The sequence below is a fragment of the Nerophis lumbriciformis genome, linkage group LG21 (genome assembly GCF_033978685.3).
Source record: "Nerophis lumbriciformis linkage group LG21, RoL_Nlum_v2.1, whole genome shotgun sequence".
Taxonomy (NCBI): domain Eukaryota; kingdom Metazoa; phylum Chordata; class Actinopteri; order Syngnathiformes; family Syngnathidae; genus Nerophis; species Nerophis lumbriciformis.
The window spans coordinates 30,813,803-30,836,680 of record NC_084568.2 but is presented as its reverse complement, the minus strand read 5'-3'; the positions used below and the strand labels follow the sequence as shown (position 1 = coordinate 30,836,680).

Here is a 22,878-nt window from a genome sequence, read left to right as displayed (position 1 = left end):
TTTTCAACAGGTTAATTGGAGATACAGTACGTTGGGGGTTTTTTTGCACGCAAAAAGGAGGCTGTGGACATTCAAACTAAGATCAATAATCATCTTCTTCTCAGGTAGCAAGTGTTACGTCAGGGGCGTCCAAAGTGCATTTTTTAAATTTTCTGGCCCTTAGGATATTCCAAAACCGAAATGAGCTATATTATTAGTTATGACTCTATTTTGCTGTCTATGATGTCCGATAGCTAAGCATTCGGACATCGGTTTGTTGTTGTATTTTGAGAGACTTTCAACGAGCAAACTGTATCAATTCAGTGGAATGCCCCTTATATGTTTACATTTTTCTCTTACTACTTTTCCCAAGTGTATTTAAAGTTTATTTTCTTGAAACATTTTTTTTACAAAATTATTCAAAAGTCAATGGTTTGTTACTCAGTCCTGTTACCCTAATTCATTATTACCCTTTGTGAAAAATGTGGACTATTTCTTCAAGTCACATGGTCACAGGAAGACAAAATAAGTATGTTTAACTAAAATAAAATGTCAACTCAGTCCTGTTACCTTCATTATATTTTGGACCTTTTTTAACACATTTCCTTGTTGAATCCCAACAATTGGCTATTATAAATGCCACATGGCGATATAATACTTCATGTATCTGCAAATTCTAAGCAAAAAAACTCACTTCTGTTACTCTCGGTCCTGCAACTCAGGTATTTGTTGTTGTATTTTGAGAGACTTTCAACAAGCAAACTGTATCAATTCTTATATGTTTCCATTTTTCTCTTACTACTTAAGTTTATTTTCTTGAAACATTTTTGTTTTTTACAAAAAATATTCAAAAGTCAGTGGGTTTTTACTCAGTCCTGTTACCCTAATTCATTATTACCCTTTGTGAAAAATGTGGACTATTTCTTCAAGCCACATGGTCACAGGAAGACAAAAAGTAAGTATTTTTAACTAGAATAAAATGTCAACTCAGTCCTGTTACCTTCATTATATTTTGGACATTTTTTAAACACATTTTCTTGTTGAATCCCAATAATTGGCTATCATAAATGCCACGTGGCGATACAATACTTCATGTATCTTCAAATTCTAAGCAGAAAATTCACTCCTGTTACTTTCGGTCCTGCTACTCAGGTATTTGTTGTTGTATTTTGAGAGACTTTCAACGAGCAAACTGTATCAATTCTTATATGTTTCCATTTTTCTCTTACTACTTAAGTTTATTTTCTTGAAACATTTTTGTTTTTTACAAAACATATTCAAAAGTCAATTGGGTTTTTACTCAGTCCTGTTACCCTAATTCATTATTACCCTTTGTGAAAAATGTGGACTGTTTCTTCAAGTCACATGGTCACAGGGAGACAAAAAGTACGTATTTTTAATTAAAATAACATGTCAACTCAGTCCTGTTACCTTCATTATATTTTGGACATTTTTTAACACATTTTCTTGTTGAATCCCAATAATTGGCTATCATAAATGCCACATGGCGATACAATACTTCATGTATCTGCAAATTCTAAGCAAAAAAACTACTTTCTGTCCTGTTACCCAGGTGAGTTCACAGAAGCCTTGTCTGTTAAAGTATTTGTTGTCGTATTTTGAGAGCCTTTCAACGAGCAAACTGTATCAATTCTTATATATTTCCATTTTTCTCTTACTACTTAAGTTTATTTTCTTGAAACATTTTTGTTTTTTACAAAAAATATTCAAAAGTCAATGGGTTTTTACTCAGTCCTGTTACCCTAATTCATTATTACCCTCTGTGAAAAATGGGGACTATTTCTTCAAGTCACATGGTCACAGGAAGACAAAAAGTAAGTATTTTTAACTAAAATAAAATGTCAACTCAGTCCTGTTACCGTCATTATATTTTGGACATTTTTTTAACACATTTTCTTGTTGAATCCCAATAATTGGCTATTATAAATGCCACATGGCGATACAATACTTCATGTATCTGCAAATTCTAAGCAAAAAATTCACTCCTGTTACTTTCGGTCCTGCTACTCAGGTATTTGTTGTTGTATTTTGAGAGACTTTCAACGAGCAAACTGTATCAATTCAGTGGAATGCCCCTTATATGTTTACATTTTTCTCTTACTACTTATCCCAAGTGTAATTAAAGTTTAGTTTCTTGAAACATTTTTTTTTACAAAAAATATTCAAAAGTCAATTGGGTTTTTACTCAGTCCTGTTACCCTAATTCATTATTACCCTTTGTGAAAAATGTCTTGTTGAATCACAATAATTGGATATTATAAATGCCACATGGCGATACAATACTTCATGTATCTGCAAATTCTAAGCAAAAAAACTCACTCCTGTTACTTTCGGTCCTGCTACTCAGGTGAGTTGTTGTATTTGTTGTTGTATTTTGAGAGCCTTTCAACGAGCAAACTGTATCAATTCTTATATGTTTCCATTTTTCTCTTACTACTTAAGTTTATTTTCTTGAAACATTTTTGTTTTTTACAAAACATATTCAAAAGTCAATTGGGTTTTTACTCAGTCCTGTTACCCTAATTCATTATTACCCTTTGTGAAAAATGTGGACTGTTTCTTCAAGTCACATGGTCACAGGAAGACAAAAAGTACGTATTTTTAATTAAAATAACATGTCAACTCAGTCCTGTTACCTTCATTATATTTTGGACATTTTTTTAACACATTTTCTTGTTGAATCCCAATAATTGGCTATCATAAATGCCACATGGCGATACAATACTTCATGTATCTGCAAATTCTAAGCAAAAAATTCACTCCTGTTACTTTCGGTCCTGCTACTCAGGTATTTGTTGTTGTATTTTGAGAGACTTTCAAAGAGCAAACTGTATCAATTCAGTGGAATGCCCCTTATAGGTTTACATTTTTCTCTTACTACTTATCCCACATGTAATTAAAGTTTATTTTCTTTAAAAAAAAATGTTTTACAAAAAATATTCAAAAGTCAATGGGTTTTTACCCAGTCCTGTTACCCTAATTCATGATTACCCTCTGTGAAAAATGTGGACTATTTCTTCAAGTCACATAATCACAGGAAGACAAAAAGTAAGTATTTTTAACTAAAATAAATTGTCAACTCAGTCCTGTTACCTTCATTATATTTTGGACATTTTTTTTTAACACATTTTCTTGTTGAATCATAATAATTGGCTATCATAAACGCCACGTGGCGATACTGCAAATTCTAAGCTAAAAGCTCACTCCTGTTACTTTCGGTCCTGAGTTCCCAGAAGCCTTGTCTGTTCAAGTAGCTATTGTATTTTGAGAGACAATTCAGTGGAATAGCCCTTATAGTGACGAGTACGTTGGATTGATGTTATATTATGGTTTGGACACCCCTTCAGTACTTTCACATTCAAAAAAAAAGCCTGCTGCTCGGGCGGCTTTAGCAACGTTCCGCTCCCCCCAAAAATGGCCATGCATGATATTAAAGTGATATAAATATTTCATAAAGCGTTCATAAGCATCCTTCGACCTCATTTAAAAATATCTACACATTTGAATTCCTCGCTCTCGTTCCTTAACGTTGCAGAAAGGCAATATTTCGCTTTTGGAATGGAGTCTCTCGGTTTAAGGGAGCACTATATTGTACTGCACAAGCAAATACAAGTTCCAAAACATGGGGAATAACAGTAAATATTCAGGGATTGTTTTTTTGTTGTTGTTGACATTCAGCAGTGAACATGGATTTTTCGCGAGATATATCAGACTTTTTTTTTTTTTTTTTTAACAATCACACCCAAAAAAATATCGGTGTGCAAATACAGTGTTTGTACTTTTTCGACGTGATCATGCCAGTTGTCTACAAAAAAGACACTAATTATTCATACACATACATACGATATATGTGGAATAGCAGACAATAGTATAGGTCAAGAGAATTTAGTGAGGATAAAAAGCCTCCAAAAAGGAAATGGAGTAGAAACGCTAACTTGTACTTGAGTGCTCGTCAACGGGGGGGAAAAAACACGCCTTGCAAAAGAACAGTAAACGTCCATCGCTGGCTCCGCCCTGCTACCGTACGACTTTGTTGGAGGAAAACATTCCACTTCCTGCTACGACTTTTTTTTTTTTTTTTTTGCGCGCGCCCGTTCCTTTTTCGAGAAGGAGGCGAGAAAGTGCTACGAGTTGTTGAAGTGTGATGAGAACTGAGCAAGGATGCAAGGTACGCATGCAAGAAAGAGCTATGTTGCAATAAAGTGCTGTCTGGAAATCAAACATGGGAACATTTTGTTCTTTTTAGCGTCAGTCAAGAAAGGGGTTAAAGGTCGCTGGTTTCAAGTGTGTTACAGAATGTTGTTGTTGACGCTCGGGAAGCACAGGCGCCCTCAAAAGGTCCCAAATGATGCCTTGATGTTTAAAATCTACCTTTAAAGCCTGTTTTTGAATGAAGCTGTCCATACCTCATCTCCTTCATCATGTCCTTGGAGGAGCTCCAGGTTTTATTTTAAGACGTGTAGCAAAGCCTGTTTTTTCCCCCCCTTCTTTCTAATAAAGCTGTATTCAAGCTCAAAACCAAATTTGTTTTCCTGTTTTTCTTTCCCTTAATGACATCATGAAACCCTGTTTATCAGAGGTTTAGGTTTTATTTCAAGACGTGTAGCAAAGCCTACTTTTCCTTTCCCTTCATGACATCATGAAACCACGGATAGCAAGAGTTTTAGGTTTTATTTTAAGACGTGTAGCAAAGGCTGGTTTTCATTCCCTTCGTTACATCATTAAACCCTGTTTAGCGGAGTTTTAGGTTTTATTTTAAGACGTGTAGCAAAGCCCGTTTTCTTTCTCTTCATGACATCATGAAACCACGGTTAGCGGAGTTTTAGGTTTTGTTTTAAGACGTGCAGTAAAGCCTGCTTTTCGTTCCCTTCATGACATCAAGAAACCTTGGTTAGCGGAGTTTTAGGTTTTATTTTAAGATGTGTAGCAAAGCCTGTTTTTCTTTCCCTTCATGACATCATGAAACCATAGTTAGCGGGAGTTTTACGTTTTGTTTTAAGACGTGAAGCAAAGCCTGCTTTTTTCCTCCTTCATGACATCCTGAAACAACGATTAGCGGAGTTTTAGGTTTTGTTTTAAGACGTGTAGCAAAGCCCGTTTTTCTTTCCCTTCGTGACATCATGAAACCCTGGTTAGCGGGGTTTTAGGTTTTAAGATGTGTAGCAAAGCCTTTTTCTTTCCCTTCATGACATCATAAAACCACGGTTAGCGGAGTTTTAGGTTTTATTTTAAGACGTGTAGCAAAGTCTGTTTTTCTTTTCCTTCATGACATCATGAAACCACGGTTGGTGGGAGTTTTAGGTTTTATTTTAAGACGTGTAGCAAAGCCTGTTTTTCTTTCCCTTCATTACATCATGAAACCCTGGTTAGCGGGAGTTTTAGGTTTTGTTTTAACACGTGTAGCAAAGCCCGTTTTTCTTTCCCTTTATGACATCATGAAACCATGGTTAGCGGAGTTTTAGGTTTTATTTTAAGACGTGTAGCAAAGCCTGGTTTTCTGGTTAGCGGAGTTTTAGGTTTTGTTTTAAGACGTGTAGCAAAGCCTGCTTTTCTTTCACTTCATGACATTATGAAACCCTGTTTAGCAGAGTTTTAGGTTTTATTTCAAGACGTGTAGCAAAGCCTGTTTTTCTTTCCCTTCATGACATCATGAAACCACGGTTAGCGGAGTTTTAGGTTTTATTTTAAGACGCGTAGCAAAGCGTGGTTTTCTGGTTAGCGGAGTTTTAGGTTTTATTTTAAGACGTGTAGTAAAGCCTGGTTTTCTGGTTAGCGGAGTTTTAGGTTTTGTTTTAAGACGTGTAGCAAAGCCAGTTTTTCTTTCCCTTCATGAAACCCTGGTTAGCGGAGTTTTAGGTTTTGTTTTAAGACATGCAGCAAAGCCTGCTTTTCGTTCCCTTCATGACATCAAGAAACCCTGGTTAGCTGAGTTTTAGGTTTTATTTTAAGATGTGTAGCAAAGGCTGGTTTTCTTTCCCTTCGTTACATCATGAAACCACGGATAGCAAGAGTTTTAGGTTTTATTTTAAGACGTGTAGCAAAGGCTGGTTTTCTTTCCCTTCGTTACATCATTAAGCCCTGTTTAGCGGAGTTTTAGGTTTTATTTTAAGACGTGTAGCAAAGCCTGCTTTTTTCCCCTTCATGACATCATGAAACCACGGTTAGCGGAGTTTTAGGTTTTGTTTTAAGACGTGTAACAAAGCCTGTTTTTCTTTCCCTTCATGAAATTATGTAACCCTGTTTAGCGGAGTTTTAGGTTTTATTTCCAGACGTGTAGCAAAGCCTGCTTTTCTTTCCCTTCATGAATCAGAATCAGAATCAGCTTTATTGTCATGAAACCACGGTTAGCGGGAGTTTTAGGTTTTATTTTAAGATGGGTAGCAAAGCCTGCTTTTCTTTCCCTTCATTACATCATGAAACCACGGTTAGCTGGAGTTTTAGGTTTTGTTTTAAGACGTGTAGCAAAGCCTGTTTTTCTTTTCCTTCCTGACATCATGAAACCACGGTTAGCGGGAGTTTTAGGTTTTGTTTTAAGACGTGTAGCAAAGCCTGCTTTTCTTTCCCTTCATGACATCATGAAACCACGGTTAGCGGAGTTTTAGGTTTTATTTTAAGACGTGTAACAAAGCCTGGTTTTCTTTCCCTTCATGACATTATGTAACCCTGTTTAGTGGAGTTTTAGGTTTTATTTCCAGACGTGTAGCAAAGCCTGCTTTTCTTTCCCTTCATGACATCATGAAACCACGGTTAGCGGGAGTTTTAGGTTTTATTTTAAGATGGGTAGCAAAGCCTGCTTTTCTTTCCCTTCATTACATCATGAAACCACGGTTAGCTGGAGTTTTAGGTTTTGTTTTAAGACGTGTAGCAAAGCCTGTTTTTCTTTTCCTTCATGACATCATGAAACCACGGTTAGCGGGAGTTTTAGGTTTTGTTTTAAGACGTGTAGCAAAGCCTGCTTTTCTTTCCCTTCATGACATCATGAAACCACGGTTAGCGGAGTTTTAGGTTTTATTTTAAGACGTGTAACAAAGCCTGTTTTTCTTTCCCTTCATGACATTATGTAACCCTGTTTAGCGGAGTTTTAGGTTTTATTTCCAGACGTGTAGCAAAGCCTGCTTTTCTTTTCCTTCATGACATCATGAAACCACGGTTGGTGGGAGTTTTAGGTTTTATTTTAAGACGTGTAGCAAAGCCTGCTTTTCTTTCCCTTCATTACATCATGAAACCACGGTTAGCTGGAGTTTTCGGTTTTGTTTTAAGACGTGTAGCAAAGCCTGTTTTTCTTTTCCTTCATGACATGAAACCACGGTTAGCGGGAGTTTTAGGTTTTGTTTTAAGACGTGTAGCAAAGCCTGCTTTTCTTTCCCTTCATGACATCATGAAACCACGGTTAGCGGAGTTTTAGGTTTTATTTTAAGACGTGTAACAAAGCCTGTTTTTCTTTCCCTTCATGACATTATGTAACCCTGTTTAGCGGAGTTTTAGGTTTTATTTCCAGATGTGTAGCAAAGCCTGCTTTTCTTTCCCTTCATGACATCATGAAACCACGGTTAGCGGGAGTTTTAGGTTTTATTTTAAGATGGGTAGCAAAGCCTGCTTTTCTTTCCCTTCATTACATCATGAAACCACGGTTAGCTGGAGTTTTAGGTTTTGTTTTAAGACGTGTAGCAAAGCCTGTTTTTCTTTTCCTTCATGACATCATGAAACCACGGTTAGCGGGAGTTTTAGGTTTTGTTTTAAGACGTGTAGCAAAACCTGCTTTTCTTTCCCTTCATGACATCATGAAACCACGGTTAGCGGAGTTTTAGGTTTTATTTTAAGACGTGTAACAAAGCCTGTTTTTCTTTCCCTTCATGACATTATGTAACCCTGTTTAGCGGAGTTTTAGGTTTTATTTCCAGACGTGTAGCAAAGCCTGCTTTTCTTTTCCTTCATGACATCATGAAACCACGGTTGGTGGGAGTTTTAGGTTTTATTTTAAGACGTGTAGCAAAGCCTGCTTTTCTTTCCCTTCATTACATCATGAAACCACGGTTAGCTGGAGTTTTCGGTTTTGTTTTAAGACGTGTAGCAAAGCCTGTTTTTCTTTTCCTTCATGACATGAAACCACGGTTAGCGGGAGTTTTAGGTTTTGTTTTAAGACGTGTAGCAAAGCCTGCTTTTCTTTCCCTTCATGACATCATGAAACCACGGTTAGCGGAGTTTTAGGTTTTATTTTAAGACGTGTAACAAAGCCTGTTTTTCTTTCCCTTCATGACATTATGTAACCCTGTTTAGCGGAGTTTTAGGTTTTATTTCCAGACGTGTAGCAAAGCCTGCTTTTCTTTCCCTTCATGACATCATGAAACCACGGTTAGCGGGAGTTTTAGGTTTTATTTTAAGATGGGTAGCAAAGCCTGCTTTTCTTTCCCTTCATGACATCATGAAACCCTGGTTAGTGGAGTTTTAGGTTTTATTTTAAGACGTCTAGCAAAGCCTGCTTTTCTTTCCCTTCATGCCATCATGAAACCACGGTTAGCGGGAGTTTTAGGTTTTGTTTTAAGACGTGTAGCAAAGCCTGCTTTTCTTTCCCTTCATAACATCATGAAACCACGATTAGCAGAGTTTTAGGTTTTATTTTAAGACGTGTAGCAAAGCCTGCTTTTCTTTCCCTTCATGACATCAAGAAACCCTGGTTAGCGGAGTTTTAGGTTTTATTTTAAGATGTGTAGCAAAGCCTGTTTTTCTTTCCCTTCATTACATCACTTAACCCTGGTTAGCAGAGTTTTAGGTTTTATTTTAAGGCGTGTAGCAAAGCCAGCTTTTCTTTCCCCTCATGACATCTTGATACCACGGTTAGCGGAGCTCTAGGTTTTAATTTAAGACGTGTAGTAAAGCCTGTTTTACATATATACTGTACATATATATGTATATACTGTATATATAAATATACAGATATACATATACATATAAATTATATATATATATATATATATATATATATAAACACACATATATATATATATATATATATATATATATATACATATACATAAAAATTATACATATATATATACATACATGTATATACATACATATATATATATATATATATATATATATATATATATATACATATACATACATACATTATATATATATATATATATATATATATATATATATATATATATATATATATATACACACACACATACATATCAGGAAGATATCCACAAGCTCATGTCCATTTTTCCTTCATGAGGTCATGAAACCCCAATGGGCTGAGCATTAAGTTGTATTTTAAGATGTGTAGCAAAACCTACTGTTTAAAAAAGTAATATTAATAATAAAGCTGTCCTCAAGTTGATGTCATACATTTTTTCCTTTATGGCGTCAAGAACATTAGTTGGCGGAGGTCTCGGTTGGATTTCAAGACGTGTAGCAAAGCCTGCTGTTTAAACAAGTAATAATTATAAAGCCGTCCTCAAGTTGATGTCATAAATGTTTTCCTTCCTGACGTCAACAACATTAGTTGGCGGAGGTCTCGGTCTGATTTCAAGACGTGCGGCAAAGCCTGCTTTTTTTATGAACATTTTTCATAAAGCTGTCCTCAAGCTGATGTCCAAAAGTTGTTGCTTTTTTTCTTCATGATGTCATGAAGTTCAGGTGGCGAAGCTCTACGTGTTATTTTAAGACGTGTAGCAAAGCCTACTTCTTTTTTTTGTGTGTCCTTTTTCAAAATGTGCCATAAAAACCTGGAACAATTCCGCAGAGAATCTCCTCTTCCCTCAAAGGTGGAGCAAACAAGTGAGGGAGATGATGGTCATAAACAGGCTCGATTTACACGTATTTCTGTTACAGTTTTGCATAATCGGGGACCTTTTGAGGCGCCTTTCCCAGAAAGTGTTGGTGTTTTTATCCAGCGTCCACCCTGAATAGAAACAATGTGGCACCATCTTAGGCTGAAGGAAAGGTTGCAAGCAGACATGCAGAATGCAGCCAATAGAGACATGAAGCAAGCTGTATAAATATGTTACAACAATAGCAGTGGTGCCTTCCATTATGTCAACGTTTGGCCCTGGGAGTCATTGTCTCTGCTACATCTCCATACTCTACTTGCTTCTACATCGACACCAACAATAACAATTACTTTGGTTTTAAAAAATAAAGTTTTTTCCCTTCGTTTGGCGTAGAGAGTTTAAAAAGTATGGAATTGCGGAACCGTGGAATGCAGGTTATGGCACCGTGGGTAATGGAGGAGGGGAATGCTACGTTTCCTGGTCGAATATGTGGCATGGATTGGGGGTTTCCTAATGTGTGTCTCGTCAAGTACAGTCTTGAGTGCTATGTACAGTACGAGCGCTGGCGGGACTCAGCTTTAGGCGCACGAGGGGCTGGTGGCGCTCTCCAGGGACGACTGCGAGAGGCGGCGAGCGAGGGGCCCGATGCTGGGGTCCGCCAGGGAAGAGGTAGGGAAGAGCTTGTACCAACCACTGACCGTGGCGGAGAGGTCCAAGTCCTCCAGCAGGATCTGGGCCATTCCCATGAAGCACTTGTGGTCCATCCGTCCATAGTCGCCCCACACTATTACCTGCAGGCCGGGACAATGTAGTTCAAGCATACTGGGAGAAATAAAGAATAATATCTTCCTGACAATTGTTATCCTTTTTATGGGAGTACACAGTCTTAATTTTTTAGCAATCAATCAAAAATTGCAAATGAATTTTTGTACAAAAACAACACAAAATACAAAAAATATCAATATTTTTTTATATATATATTATTAATTCTACGGACATTTTTTTTCTCTAAAAAACATCCTCATTTATTTACATTAAATTAATTATCCTAGTAAAATGTAAACTTTTGAATAGTTGTAAGTTTTACTTTCGACAAATTGTTTGGCACACTTTAACTCAGTGTAACACTACAAAAAGCAGCTAATAAATATAATGCATTGTTTTTATGTTTATTATTTTATGCCTGGAATACATATTACTGAAAAACAATTATGACCTTATTCTCATAAAATAGCTTTACTAAATATTTCTTAAAAAACCTAATTCTCACAAAATTTTACTTAAATTATTGATTTTTTTAATGTAATTGTTCTGCACACAATATATGCATTATTTAAAAATATAGTTATTTATAGTCATTTAAAATAAAAGTTTATATTACTGTTTTAAAAAGAAATATACCATTAAAATATGTAATTTTTTTAACATTTTGATTCATTAGCACCTTCTTTTATGGATTTATTCCAAAATATAAAAGTTTTTTTTTTTTGTAAAATTGCAAGTTTTTTTATAGTTTTGTTTCTTTTTTTCGTAAAAACAAATAATTTAATTCTTGAGTATACTTAACTTAAAATTTAATTAGTTAATTAAAATAAAAGTTTTCATTATTTTTTCCTAAAATAATTGTGTAAAAAATTGTAAAATTATTGAATATTAAATTTAAAAATGTTGATTCATTAACACCTTCTTTTATGCATTTATACAAAAATATAAAAGTATATTTTTGTAAAATTGCGAAGTTTTTTTCCCCTAAAAAAATATTAATTTTATTCATTAAAAATATACCTTAAAATTAGTTAGTTAAAAGTTTCCTTTTTTTTCAAATAATTAATTTTTGTAAAATGATTGAATATATCATTTGAAATTGTTCTTATTTTAATTTATGAATATACCAACCTTAAAAAACTGTTATTAAAAAAAACAAAACATTACTATCCAATACATTTTTTTAAAGAATGTATTATATTAAATGTCAATTATTTAATATTTAATTGGAATGTAATCACATTTGATTCATGAACACCTTCTTCTATGCATGTATTCCAAAGAATAAATATATTTTTGTAAAATTGCAATAATTTGTTCTTGTATTTTCTTTCCTTTTTTCTAAAAACATATTTATTTTCTCATGAGGGTATTTACCTTAAAAACAGTCAAAATAAACATTTATATCTATTAAATTATTTTAATGAATGTATTCTTTAAAAAATGTAAATTATTGAATATTTCATGGGAATATAAACACATTTTGATTCATTAGCACCTTCTTTTATGGACTTATTCCACAATATGAAAGTATTTCTTTTTTGTAAAATTGCAAGTTTTTTGTAGTTTTCTTTCTTTTTTCCTAAAAACAAATATTTATTTAATTCCTGAGTATACTTAACTTAAAATTTAATTAGTTAATTAAAATAAAAGTTTTCATTATTTTTTCCTAAAATAATTGTGTAAAAAAATTGTAAAATTATTGAATATTAAATTTAAAAAGTTTGATTCATTAACACCTTTTTTTATGCATTTATACCAAAATATAAAAGTATATTTTTGTAAAATTGCGAAGTTTTTTTCCCCCTAAAAAAATATTAATTTTATTCATGAGTATACTTACCTTAAAATTAGTTAGTTAAAAGTTTCCTTTTTTTTCAAATAATTAATTTTTGTAAAATGATTGAATATATCATTTGAAATTGTTCCTATTTTAATTTATGAATATACCAACCTTAAAAAACGGTTATTAAAAAAAAACAACATTAATATCCAATACATTTTTTTAAAGAATGTATTATATTAAATGTCAATTATTGAATATTTAATTGGAATGTAATCACATTTGATTCATGAACACCTTCTTCCATGCATTTATTCCAAAGAATAAATATATTTTTGTAAAATTGCAATAATTTGTTCTTGTATTTCCTTTCCTTTTTTCTAAAAACATATTTCTTTTCTCATGAGGGTATTTACCTTAAAAACAATCAAAATAAACATTTATAAAATTATTTTAATGAATGTATTCTGTAAAAAATGTAAATTATTGAATATTTCATGGGAATATAAACACATTTTGATTCATTAGCACCTTCTTTTATGGACTTATTCCACAATATAAAAGTATTTCTTTTTTGTAAAATTAAAGTTTTTTGTAGTTTTCTTTCTTTTTTCCTAAAAACAAATATTAATTTTATTCACGAGTACACTTAACTTAAAATTTGTTAATTAAAAGTTTCTATTTTTTTCCCCCACATAATTTTATTAAAATTGTAAAATGATTGAATATCATTTGAAATTGTTCTAATTTTAAAAATATATGCATTTATTCCAAATAATTCTTTTTTTTTGTAAAATTGCCAAAAAATGTTATTGTATTTTCTATTTAATAAATTCTTTATTCTATTCTTAAAAATATGTAAATTGTTGAATATTTAATTGGAAATTAAACACATTTCGATTCATTGGCACCTTCTTTTATGCATTTATTCCAAAATATAAAAGTATTTTTCTTTTATTTTTTCAGTGCAATCCTTCCTACAATACCTTTATGACTGTTTTATCCATTTAAGGATCAAACACTTGAGCAAAAAGGAAACTTACTCACTGCTTAGACGCAAACTACAAACCCAAAACCAGTGAAGTCAACACGTAGTGTAAATCGTTAAAAAAAAACTAATACAATGATTTGCAAATACTTTTCAACCTATATTCAATTGAATAGACTGCAAAGACAAGGTATTTAATGTTCGAACTAGAAAACGTTATTTTTTGCAAATATTAGCTTATTTGGAATTTGATGCCTGCAACATGTTTCAAAAAAGCTGGCACAAGTGGCAAAAAAGACTGAGAAAGTTGAGGAATGCTCATCAAACACTTATTTGGAACATCCCACAGGTGGACACGCTAATTGGGAACAGGTGGGTGCCATGATTGGGTATAAAAGTAGATTATATGAAATGCTCAGTCATTCACAAACAAGGATGGGGCGAGGGTCACCACTTTGTCAACAAATGCGTGAGCAAATTGTCGAACAGCTAAATAACAACATTTCTCAATGAGCTATTGCAAGGAATTTAGGGATTTCACTATCTACGCTCCATAATATCATCAAAAGGTTCAGAGAATCTGGAGAAATCACTGCACGTAAGCGATGATATTACGGACATTCGATCCCTCAGGCGGTACTGCATCTAAAAACGACATCAGTGCGTAAAGGATATCACCACATGGGCTCAGGGACTCTTCAGAAAACCACTGTCAGTAACTACAGTTTGGTCGCTACATCTGTAAGTGCAAGTTAAAACTCCATTATCAGAATCAGAATCAGAATCAGCTTTATTGTCATTACGCAAGGTAACGAGATTGAGGCCATTCCATACAGTGCGATGTGTGCATGCTAGAAAAACAATGTGCAAATATATAGAAATATAAAAAATGTAGAAGTGCAATGAATATGGTGTGAAATGAATATATACATGAAAAAACAAAGCGAAAGCCATTTATCAACAAGACCCAGAAATGCAGATGGCTTTTCTGGGCCCGAGCTCATCTAAGATGGACTAATGCAAAGTGGAAAAGTGTTCTGTGGTCTGACAAGTCCACATTTCAAATTGTTTTTAGAAACTGTGGACGCCGTGTCCTCCGGAACAAAGAGGAAAAGAACCATCCGGATTGTTATAGGCGCAAAGTTCAAAAGCCAGCATCTGTGATGGTATGGGGGTGTATTAGTGCCCAAGACATGGGTAACTTACACATCTGTGAAGGCACCATTAATGCTGAAAGGTACATACAGATTTTGGAGCAACATATGTTGCCATCCAAACAACGTTATCATGGACGCCCCTGCTTATTTCAGCAAGACAATGCCAAGCCACGTGTTACAACAGTGTGGCTTCATAGTAAAACGTAGACCCCGGACTGTTGAACAACTTAAGCTGTACATCAAGCAAGAATGGGAAAGAATTCCACCTGAAAAGCTTCAAAAATGTGTCTCCTCAGTTCCCAAACGTTTATTGAGTGCTGTTAAAAGGAAAGGCCATGTAACACAGTGGTAAAAAAGCCCCTGTGCCATTTTTTTTGCAATGTGTTGCTGCCATTAAATTCTATGTTAATGATTATTTCCCCCCCAAAAAAGTTGTTTCTCAGTTCGAACATTAAATATCTTGTCTTTGCAGTCTATTCAATTGAATATAAGTTAAGAAGGATTTGCAAATCATTGTATTCTGTTTTTATTTACGAATTACACAACGTGCCAACTTCACTGGTTTTAGTTTTGTACAATCCTATATGCTACCAATATCATAATTATATTACAGGAGTCAACTGTCAATGTCTCCAGTTTATAAAATAGGCATTTTCTATGAAATGACCAAATTAAGGCTTCAGTGGCCATGAATATTAGTCAACAACTTCTGTAAACGGGCACGAGAAGTTGAATGAATAAATTGGGGGAGAAAATAAAGGAGGGTGAAAACCAAGAGTCAAAAACCTGGAGGACTTTGCCCTGAGGACTCTCGTCAAACAACAGAGGCTGCTGGTAGCTGGGGTCAAGGTTCTTCTTCACCACTTTGGTTTTCTTCTTAGCCAAGCACAGGCCGTTCTCCAGAACGTACACCTTCACGTAGGTCGCTGCACATCCCGGGAGAAGAATACAATTAACACAAAAAGGAAGAAAAAAAAAAGTGCCCTTCAATATTTACCAGGTGTATTCTTGGAGCCCGGTTTGGGGATCAAGCCTCGGGCCTGGTTGACCTCCACCTCCAACTGACCTCCTCTGTCCACCATGCCGACATGGACGTCCCCTGAAGAACGATTTGTTGAAATTATTTCAGAGGAAATCCTGAGTTGGAGGTCTTGAATGTGTGTATGTTGCCCCCTTTCCCACTAGAGGGAAGCATAGAGCTGTGACTTGGTCCTTACTGACTTTATTCAAGCTTCATATCTTTATTATCACTCTCTTTGGTCCACCAGACACCTTTGCAACTTGGGGACATCCCTGTCCTCAATACGCTTCACGCCAGGGGCCTCAAACTCAATTCAGTCAAATAAACTGAAACTAAGTACTGTATTTTTCGGACTATAAGGCGCACTAAAAATCCTTCATTTTCTCAAAAATCGACAATGCGCCTTATAACCCGGTGCGCCTAATGAACGGCTGTGCTTACTGACCTCGAAGTAATTTTATTTGGTACATGGTGTAGTGATAAGTGTGACCAGTAGATGGCAGTCATACATAGGGGTGCTCACACTTTTTCTGCAGGCGAGCTACTTTTCAATTGATCAAGTCGTGGGGATCTACCTCATTCATATATATAATTTATATTTACTTATTTATGAAATATATGTTTTTGTTAACAAGTTAAAGGTGTTTAATGATAATGCAAGCATGTTTAACACATATAGTTAATATTGTTAAGAAATTAAAGGTGTTTAATGATAATACAAGAATGTTTAATACATATAGTTAATATTGTTAACAAGTTAAAGGTGTTTAAAGATAATGCAAGCATGTTTAACACATATAGTTAATATTGTTAACAAGTTAAAGGTGTTTAATGATAATACAAGCATGTTTAACACAGTTAATATTGTTAATAAATTAAAGGTGTTTAATGATAATACAAGAATGTTTAATACATATAGTTAATATTGTTAACAACTTAAAGGTGATTAAAGATAATACAAGCATGTTTAACACATATAGTTAATATTGTTAACAAGTTAAAGGTGTTTAATGATAATACAAGCATGTTTAACACATATAGTTAATATTGTTAACAAGTTAAAGGTGTTTAAAGATAATACAAGCATGTTTAACACATATAGTTAAAATTGTTAACAAGTTAAAGGTGTTTAATGACAATACAAGCATGTTTAACACAGTTAATAAATTAAAGGTGTTTAATGATAATACAAGAATGTTTAATACATATAGTTAATATTGTTAACAAATTAAAGGTGTTCAAAGATAATACAAGCATGTTTAACACATATAGTTAATATTGTTAACAACTTAAAGGTGTTTAAAGATAATACAAGCATGTTTAACACATATAGTTAATATTGTTAACAAGTTAAAGATGTTTAATGATAATACAAGCATGTTTAACACAGTTAATATTGTTAATAAATTAAAGGTGTTTAATGATAATACAAGAATGTTTAATACATATAGTTAATATTGTTAACAACTTAAAGGTGTTTAAAGATAATACAAGCATGTTTAACACATATAGTTAATATTGTTAACAAGTTAAAGGTGTTTAAAGATAATACAAGCATGTTTAACACATATAGTTAAAATTGTTAACAAGTTAAAAGTGTTTAATGACAATACAAGCATGTTTAACACATAGTTATAAATTAAAGGTGTTTAATGATAATACAATAATGTTTAATACATATAGTTAATATTGTTAACAAATTAAAGGTGTTCAAAGATAATACAAGCATGTTTAACACATATAGTTAATATTGTTAACAAGTTAAAGGTGTTTAAAGATAATACAAGCATGTTTAACACATATAGTTAATATTGTTAACAAGTTAAAGGTGTTTAAAGATAATACAAGCATGTTTAACACATTTAGTTAATATTGTTAATAAGTTAAATGTGTTTAAAGATAATACAAGCATGTTTAACACATATAGATTCCTTTCTTTCATGAAGACAAGAATGTAAGTTGGTGTATTACCTGATTCTGGTGACTTGCATTGATTGGAATCAGACAGTAGTGCTGATAACGTCCGCATTTTCGAATGGAGGAGAAAAAAAGTCCTCCTTTCTGTCCAATACCACATGAAAGTGGTTGGTTTTTGGCATCTTATTTATCCAGCTTCCGTACTCCTTTGTATACACTTTACAACAAATACATTGTCGGCAAACTCCGTAGCTTGCTAGCTTGTGCACGCCAGCTTTCTGAGACTCTTATTTTGTTAGCGCAACTGTGCAGTCGGTCTTTGGAGTTTTGACGACAGGTACGGCACCAGAGTCTGTTGAAATAAAGTGTTTCTCGCCTTCCAGTCGGTAATTTTAATGAGCTGGCAGCAGCCAGCGTCATCTCAGAAGACCCTCGGGTGCCGTGAATGTCAATCAAATGACGAAAGTGACGTCATAGTGAAGATTTATGATCGCTCATTTTTAGGACTATTTTTTTAATGCCTGGCTGGTGATCGACTGACACACCCTCCACGATCGACCGGTAGCTCGCGATTGACGTAATGAGCACCCCTGATGTAGACTGCCATATAATGGCAGAAAACAACACTAAAACTTTAAATGTTCCATTGAGAATAAAGAACATTACACACGGCACTCAAAAATCTGTCAAAATGTTTTCAGGGACTGTCGGCTGCCCGAACACGAACGCAAAGTGGTTCGGGAGGAATTGAAATCGATGCTGGAGTTGAGGGTTAATAGAAGAGTCATACAGTGCTTGGTGCAGCCCCATAGTTCAGGTGGGTAAGAAAGATGGGTCTGTACGGTTCTGTGTGGATTACCGAAAGGCAAATGATGTGTCACGGTTTGATGCCTACCCAATTCCCCGGGTCGACGAGCTCCTGGATCGGCTGGGCACTGCTCGCTTTTTCACAACACTGGGGATAGGTTGATTGGCAACACTAAATTGGCCCTAGTGTGTGAATGTGAGTGTGAATGTTGTCTGTCTATCTGTGTTGGCCCTGTGATGAGGCCCCGCGACCCCAAAAGCGACAAGCGGTAGAAAATGGATGGATGGATGGATGGATTTAACTAAGGGCTACTGGCAGATTCCCTTGTCTCCAGAGTCCAAGGAAAAAACGACGTTCTCCACTCCGGAAGGTTTGTACCAATTTGTGACACTTCCGTTCGGCTTGTTCGGTGCGCCCGCCACGTTCCAGGGTGGGGACGGTGCTGGAGTCCCTGAGGCAGGCAAGGCTCACCGCCAGCCCAACGAAGTGCGCGGTTGGCCGTAGAGAGGTACAGTATCTGGGGTACCACTTGAGGAGGGCAGGTGCGTCCGCAAGTAGACAAGACAGCAGCAATTGCGGCCTGTCTGACTCCCAAGACGAAAAAAGAGGTGAGGCAGTTTTTGGGTCTGGCAGGTTACTACCAGAGGTTCATTCCAAAGTCCAAAGTTGCTTGGACTCCCCAAGCAACTTTGCCAGGATCCTCTTCGTGGACTTCAGCTCCGCCTTCAACTCCCTACAGAAGCATCTACTGATCCGGAAACTACACCAGCTCAACATCCCCCCTCAGCTGATCCACCTCACCCACAAATTCCTCACCGACCGATTGCAAGCAGTAAGGGTGGGCTCAAGCACATCCCCGATGCTTACCATCAACACCGGGGTCCCACAGGGATGTGTGTTGAGCCCTTTCCTGTACACACTCTACACCAATGACTGCCGTAGCATCTCACCCACCACAACATACTTAAAATACTCAGATGACACAGCCATTCTCGCACTCCTCTCCAACAGTCAATCCATCCTGGACTATTATAACACAGTCAAACATTTCACAGAGTCATGCACAGCCAATTATCTGGAAATCAATGTCAATAAAACAAAAGAAATATGGTTCAACCCCCCCTCACCTCAGAACCCCATCATCATAAACACACAAACAGTTAAAACAGTTGACACTTTCAAATACCTGGGTGTAACCTTGGACAATAAACTCACCTTTGATCAGCACACCACGGACATTCAAAAAAGAAGTCAACAAAGACTGTCAGCCATCCGAAAACTTAAAGGACTTTACGTTGCACCTCATCTCCTGTTATTACTTTACCAAAGCATTGTTCAACCCATCCTTCTGTACTGTTCCACATGTTTTTTCACCATGCTTTCTGTAACCAACCGGACCAAACTCACACGCATTACAAACATAACAGCTAAAATCATCGGCCTACCCACACCCAACATTTCAGACTTAAACCACAGGTCCATCACCCGACTGGCAAAAACAATAGTCCAGGATATCACTCACCCACTACACCAATACATCATCCCACTACCATCAGGGCGCAGGTACAGAACTATCAAATTCCGGAGGGCCCGCCTCAGGAAAAGCCTTATCCCTGCAGCTATAGCCGCCCTTAACAGCAGGCCCGGCCGACCCGGCCGACAAGCCTGTAAATGTGTGTTAGTCTTGTATGATGTCTTTTTGTTATTTTTTGTGTGTGTGATGTGTAATGTCTAGTGTTTAAATGTACGGCAGTGACAATGAATTTCCCCAAGGGGACCAATAAATCTAAAGCTAAATCCAAATTCCCCAGTTTGCGGACCTGACCAGCCCACTAACTGACCTCATCCGAAAGGGTGCTTCAGATCTGGTCCAGTGAACGGAGGACCAGTGCCAGCAGGCGTTTGAGAGGGTTAAAAAGGCCCTCTGAGGGGAGCGCATCCTACAACATGCCTGGTTTTTCTATCCCGTTCTGTTTGCAGGCTGACGCGTCGGGCAGAGGACTGGGCGCTGTTTTATCCCAGCAGGTGGGGGGCGTTGACCGCCCTGTGTTGTACATCAGTCGGAAGCTCTCGGACCGGGAGGCAAGGTACAGCACGGTGGAGAGGGAGTGCCTCGCCATCCGGTGGGCGGTCGGTAGGGATGATGTTTGATAAGAAATTATCGAGGTCGAGCCCATTATCGAATCCTCCTATCGAACCGATTCCTTTTAGATTCTCTTATCGATTCCAGATAGGTTGTTGTATATGGAAAAAAACACAATATTTGGTTTAACAAAAGCTCACTTTTATTTTATAAGAAAAAAATAAAATTAAATAAATAAATATTGACTGCTAACCCCCTAAAAAAAAAAAAAAAAAAAAAAAATATTGACTGTTGTTCCCCAAAGTATATTAAGTGGGATTTTTCAGAAAAACAAATATATGTAGTAACACAAAAACAAACTGTCTCTGTGATCACTATAAGTGTATAAATAATAATATAGTGTTAAATAAAATCAGTCCCTTGGGCACAAAACTGAAAATAATACAGCTCTCCAAAAAGTGCACTTCTGCTGCTATTGGAACATACTAACTCCACACACTATGACACTAAGAACACCACAGTCATCAATCAACAATTCTTCTTCCCTTACATGAGAGCGAAGCCTGGCAATAATTGCATATTGCCTGTTCTGCCCTCACTATGCGTGTTGAGGTTATACAACTTGGCAGACAGCTAACAAACAATTCAAGACGTCTAATAAAGTTCCAAAGCAGATTAATCCATTTAGGCTCTTTATTGTTGATCTTGCTTTGTCTTTTCCTATCTTTACTTTTGTCTTGCACTGGACTGTTATCTTTATTTTTTTTAACTGAAATACACACTGATAAATGTATAAGCTATGTGATTCAATTAACATACTGAAATGTAATACAAAATATGCAAATATTAGCTTCACACAAATATACAGTACTATCATCAAACAAATACTTCTGAGTGTTGAAACTATTTCGATGGTGGGAATACACGACTGGCAGACATTTTAAGTCCTCAAAATATCCATTAAAACAGTGCACAAATATCGTTTTTCAATAGACATCTTACTATCAAATTGAAACACTTTCCACCTTAATATTGAGTTACATAAACAAGTTAAATAGTTTCTTTACAGACTTATCTTTTCCAAGGCTTGTAGGAGCTAACACAACTTGTCTACTTCTCAATTGTCATGAATTGAACTGACTCGCCAACTCGGAAGTGCCCAAACTAATGACGCGTAGTATTTTCATATCGCCACAAGGTGTCAGTAAGAGTCTACAATCAAATGGGCATAACATTGCGTCACAGGGCATTTTCTGTGGGAAGGGATTCGTTCTCAGGGATTTGAAAAAAGAACCAACTCTTTTTCTTTACTATAGTGGTCTCGATAACGGGTACCGGTCCTCAAAAAGGGATTCGAGTCCGAGGACTCGGTTTTTTTCTTATCAAACAACCGGGAAAACCGGTTTCGAGCATCATCCCTAGCGGTCGGTGCACTCCGGAAAGACCTGCTGAGGCGCTCATTCAGCCTATGCTCGGACCACAAACCCCTCCAGTGGCTCCACCGTATGAAGGATGCCAACGCGCGGATCACCCGTTGGTATCTAGCGTTACAACCCTTCAACTTCAGAGTGATCCACAGGCCGGGGGCGCAGATGGCCGTAGCCGATTTTCTCTCCCACTCGCATACGGGGCGGGGAGTAGGTGCGGCCGGACGGCTTTTCGGCCTGAGTCTGGCGTTGAAGGTCTGTGGAGGAGGGCGTGGTTTACGGAGGCGGGTGTGTGGGGGGGTCGGCTTCGAAGTACAGCTGGCAGGTGATGGGATTGCCCCAGCTGTGCGGAGCGGAGTGCTGTCGCTGTGTGTGCGTACATTTAAAAGATTGTTAAAACAAGACTTCCTGTGCTCCAGTGCGAGTCTGTCGGTGTCAGGGGAACCCACGGGAGAGGAACTGTTACACTGTTTGTGTTTGGCTGATTGCACAGATGCCTGAATTCACTATCAGGCTGTGGGAACAACCGGTCGTCGGTGCACTTACCCATTGGAGGTGTGGCTAGTGTTTGCCGCCCGACGATCTGGGCGGGGCCTAGCCCATCCAGGAAGTCGCTGAACTGGCTCTCGGGCCCGAGGCGCGTGGTGGGGAAGACGAACCTGAGAAAGGCCACATGATTAGCGTCGGCTGGTCTGACGTGAAGCCTCTGCGCCGGGCGGACGCTCACGTTCCGTCGGAGCTGTTGGAATTGGTGCTGCCGTCGGTGGAGTCCTTGCTGCCCTGCCGTGTCACCCGGTTCCTCATCTCCACGGCGATGCCAGTCTCTGTGCTTCGTCGGATGGTGCTGCGCAGTTTCTTGGTGCCGCCATCTTGAAAGGAAGACTTCCATTCATCAGCACATAATGTGCTTGACGGGTGTGATAAGGAGGTATGCTAAGCTAATGACGGGTGTGCTGGATTTACACTTTACACCACTGGTGTCAAACCCAAAGCCCGGGGGATGACTTATGGCGGCCCGCCGCGGAATTAATCATGCAACGTAATTTACGTGGTCTGTTACTTCAATTGACTTGGCCCGCCACAACATTTCACGTGGTTCTCAATATCATTTGTTGTGGCCCACCACATCGTTCTATGTGCTCCGCCA

The 22,878-nt window shown here is 36.8% G+C and overlaps 1 protein-coding gene across 2 annotated transcripts in view; it reads right to left on the bottom strand.

Annotated features, from left to right (window-relative positions):
* Positions 1-9,190: 9,190 nt before the first annotated feature.
* rims3 (regulating synaptic membrane exocytosis 3) overlaps positions 9,191-22,878 on the bottom strand; it is a 77,492-nt gene continuing 63,804 nt past the window's right edge. For both annotated transcript variants that reach the window (XM_061982460.1, XM_061982459.1), the window contains exons 3-7: positions 22,459-22,600; positions 22,278-22,390; positions 15,473-15,574; positions 15,262-15,401; positions 9,191-10,573 (exon numbers count right to left, since the gene is read on the bottom strand). In XM_061982460.1, the coding sequence (XP_061838444.1) occupies positions 10,361-10,573; positions 15,262-15,401; positions 15,473-15,574; positions 22,278-22,390; positions 22,459-22,600 (710 nt within the window). In that variant the 3' untranslated portion in view covers positions 9,191-10,360. The remainder of the gene's footprint in view (positions 10,574-15,261; positions 15,402-15,472; positions 15,575-22,277; positions 22,391-22,458; positions 22,601-22,878) is intronic.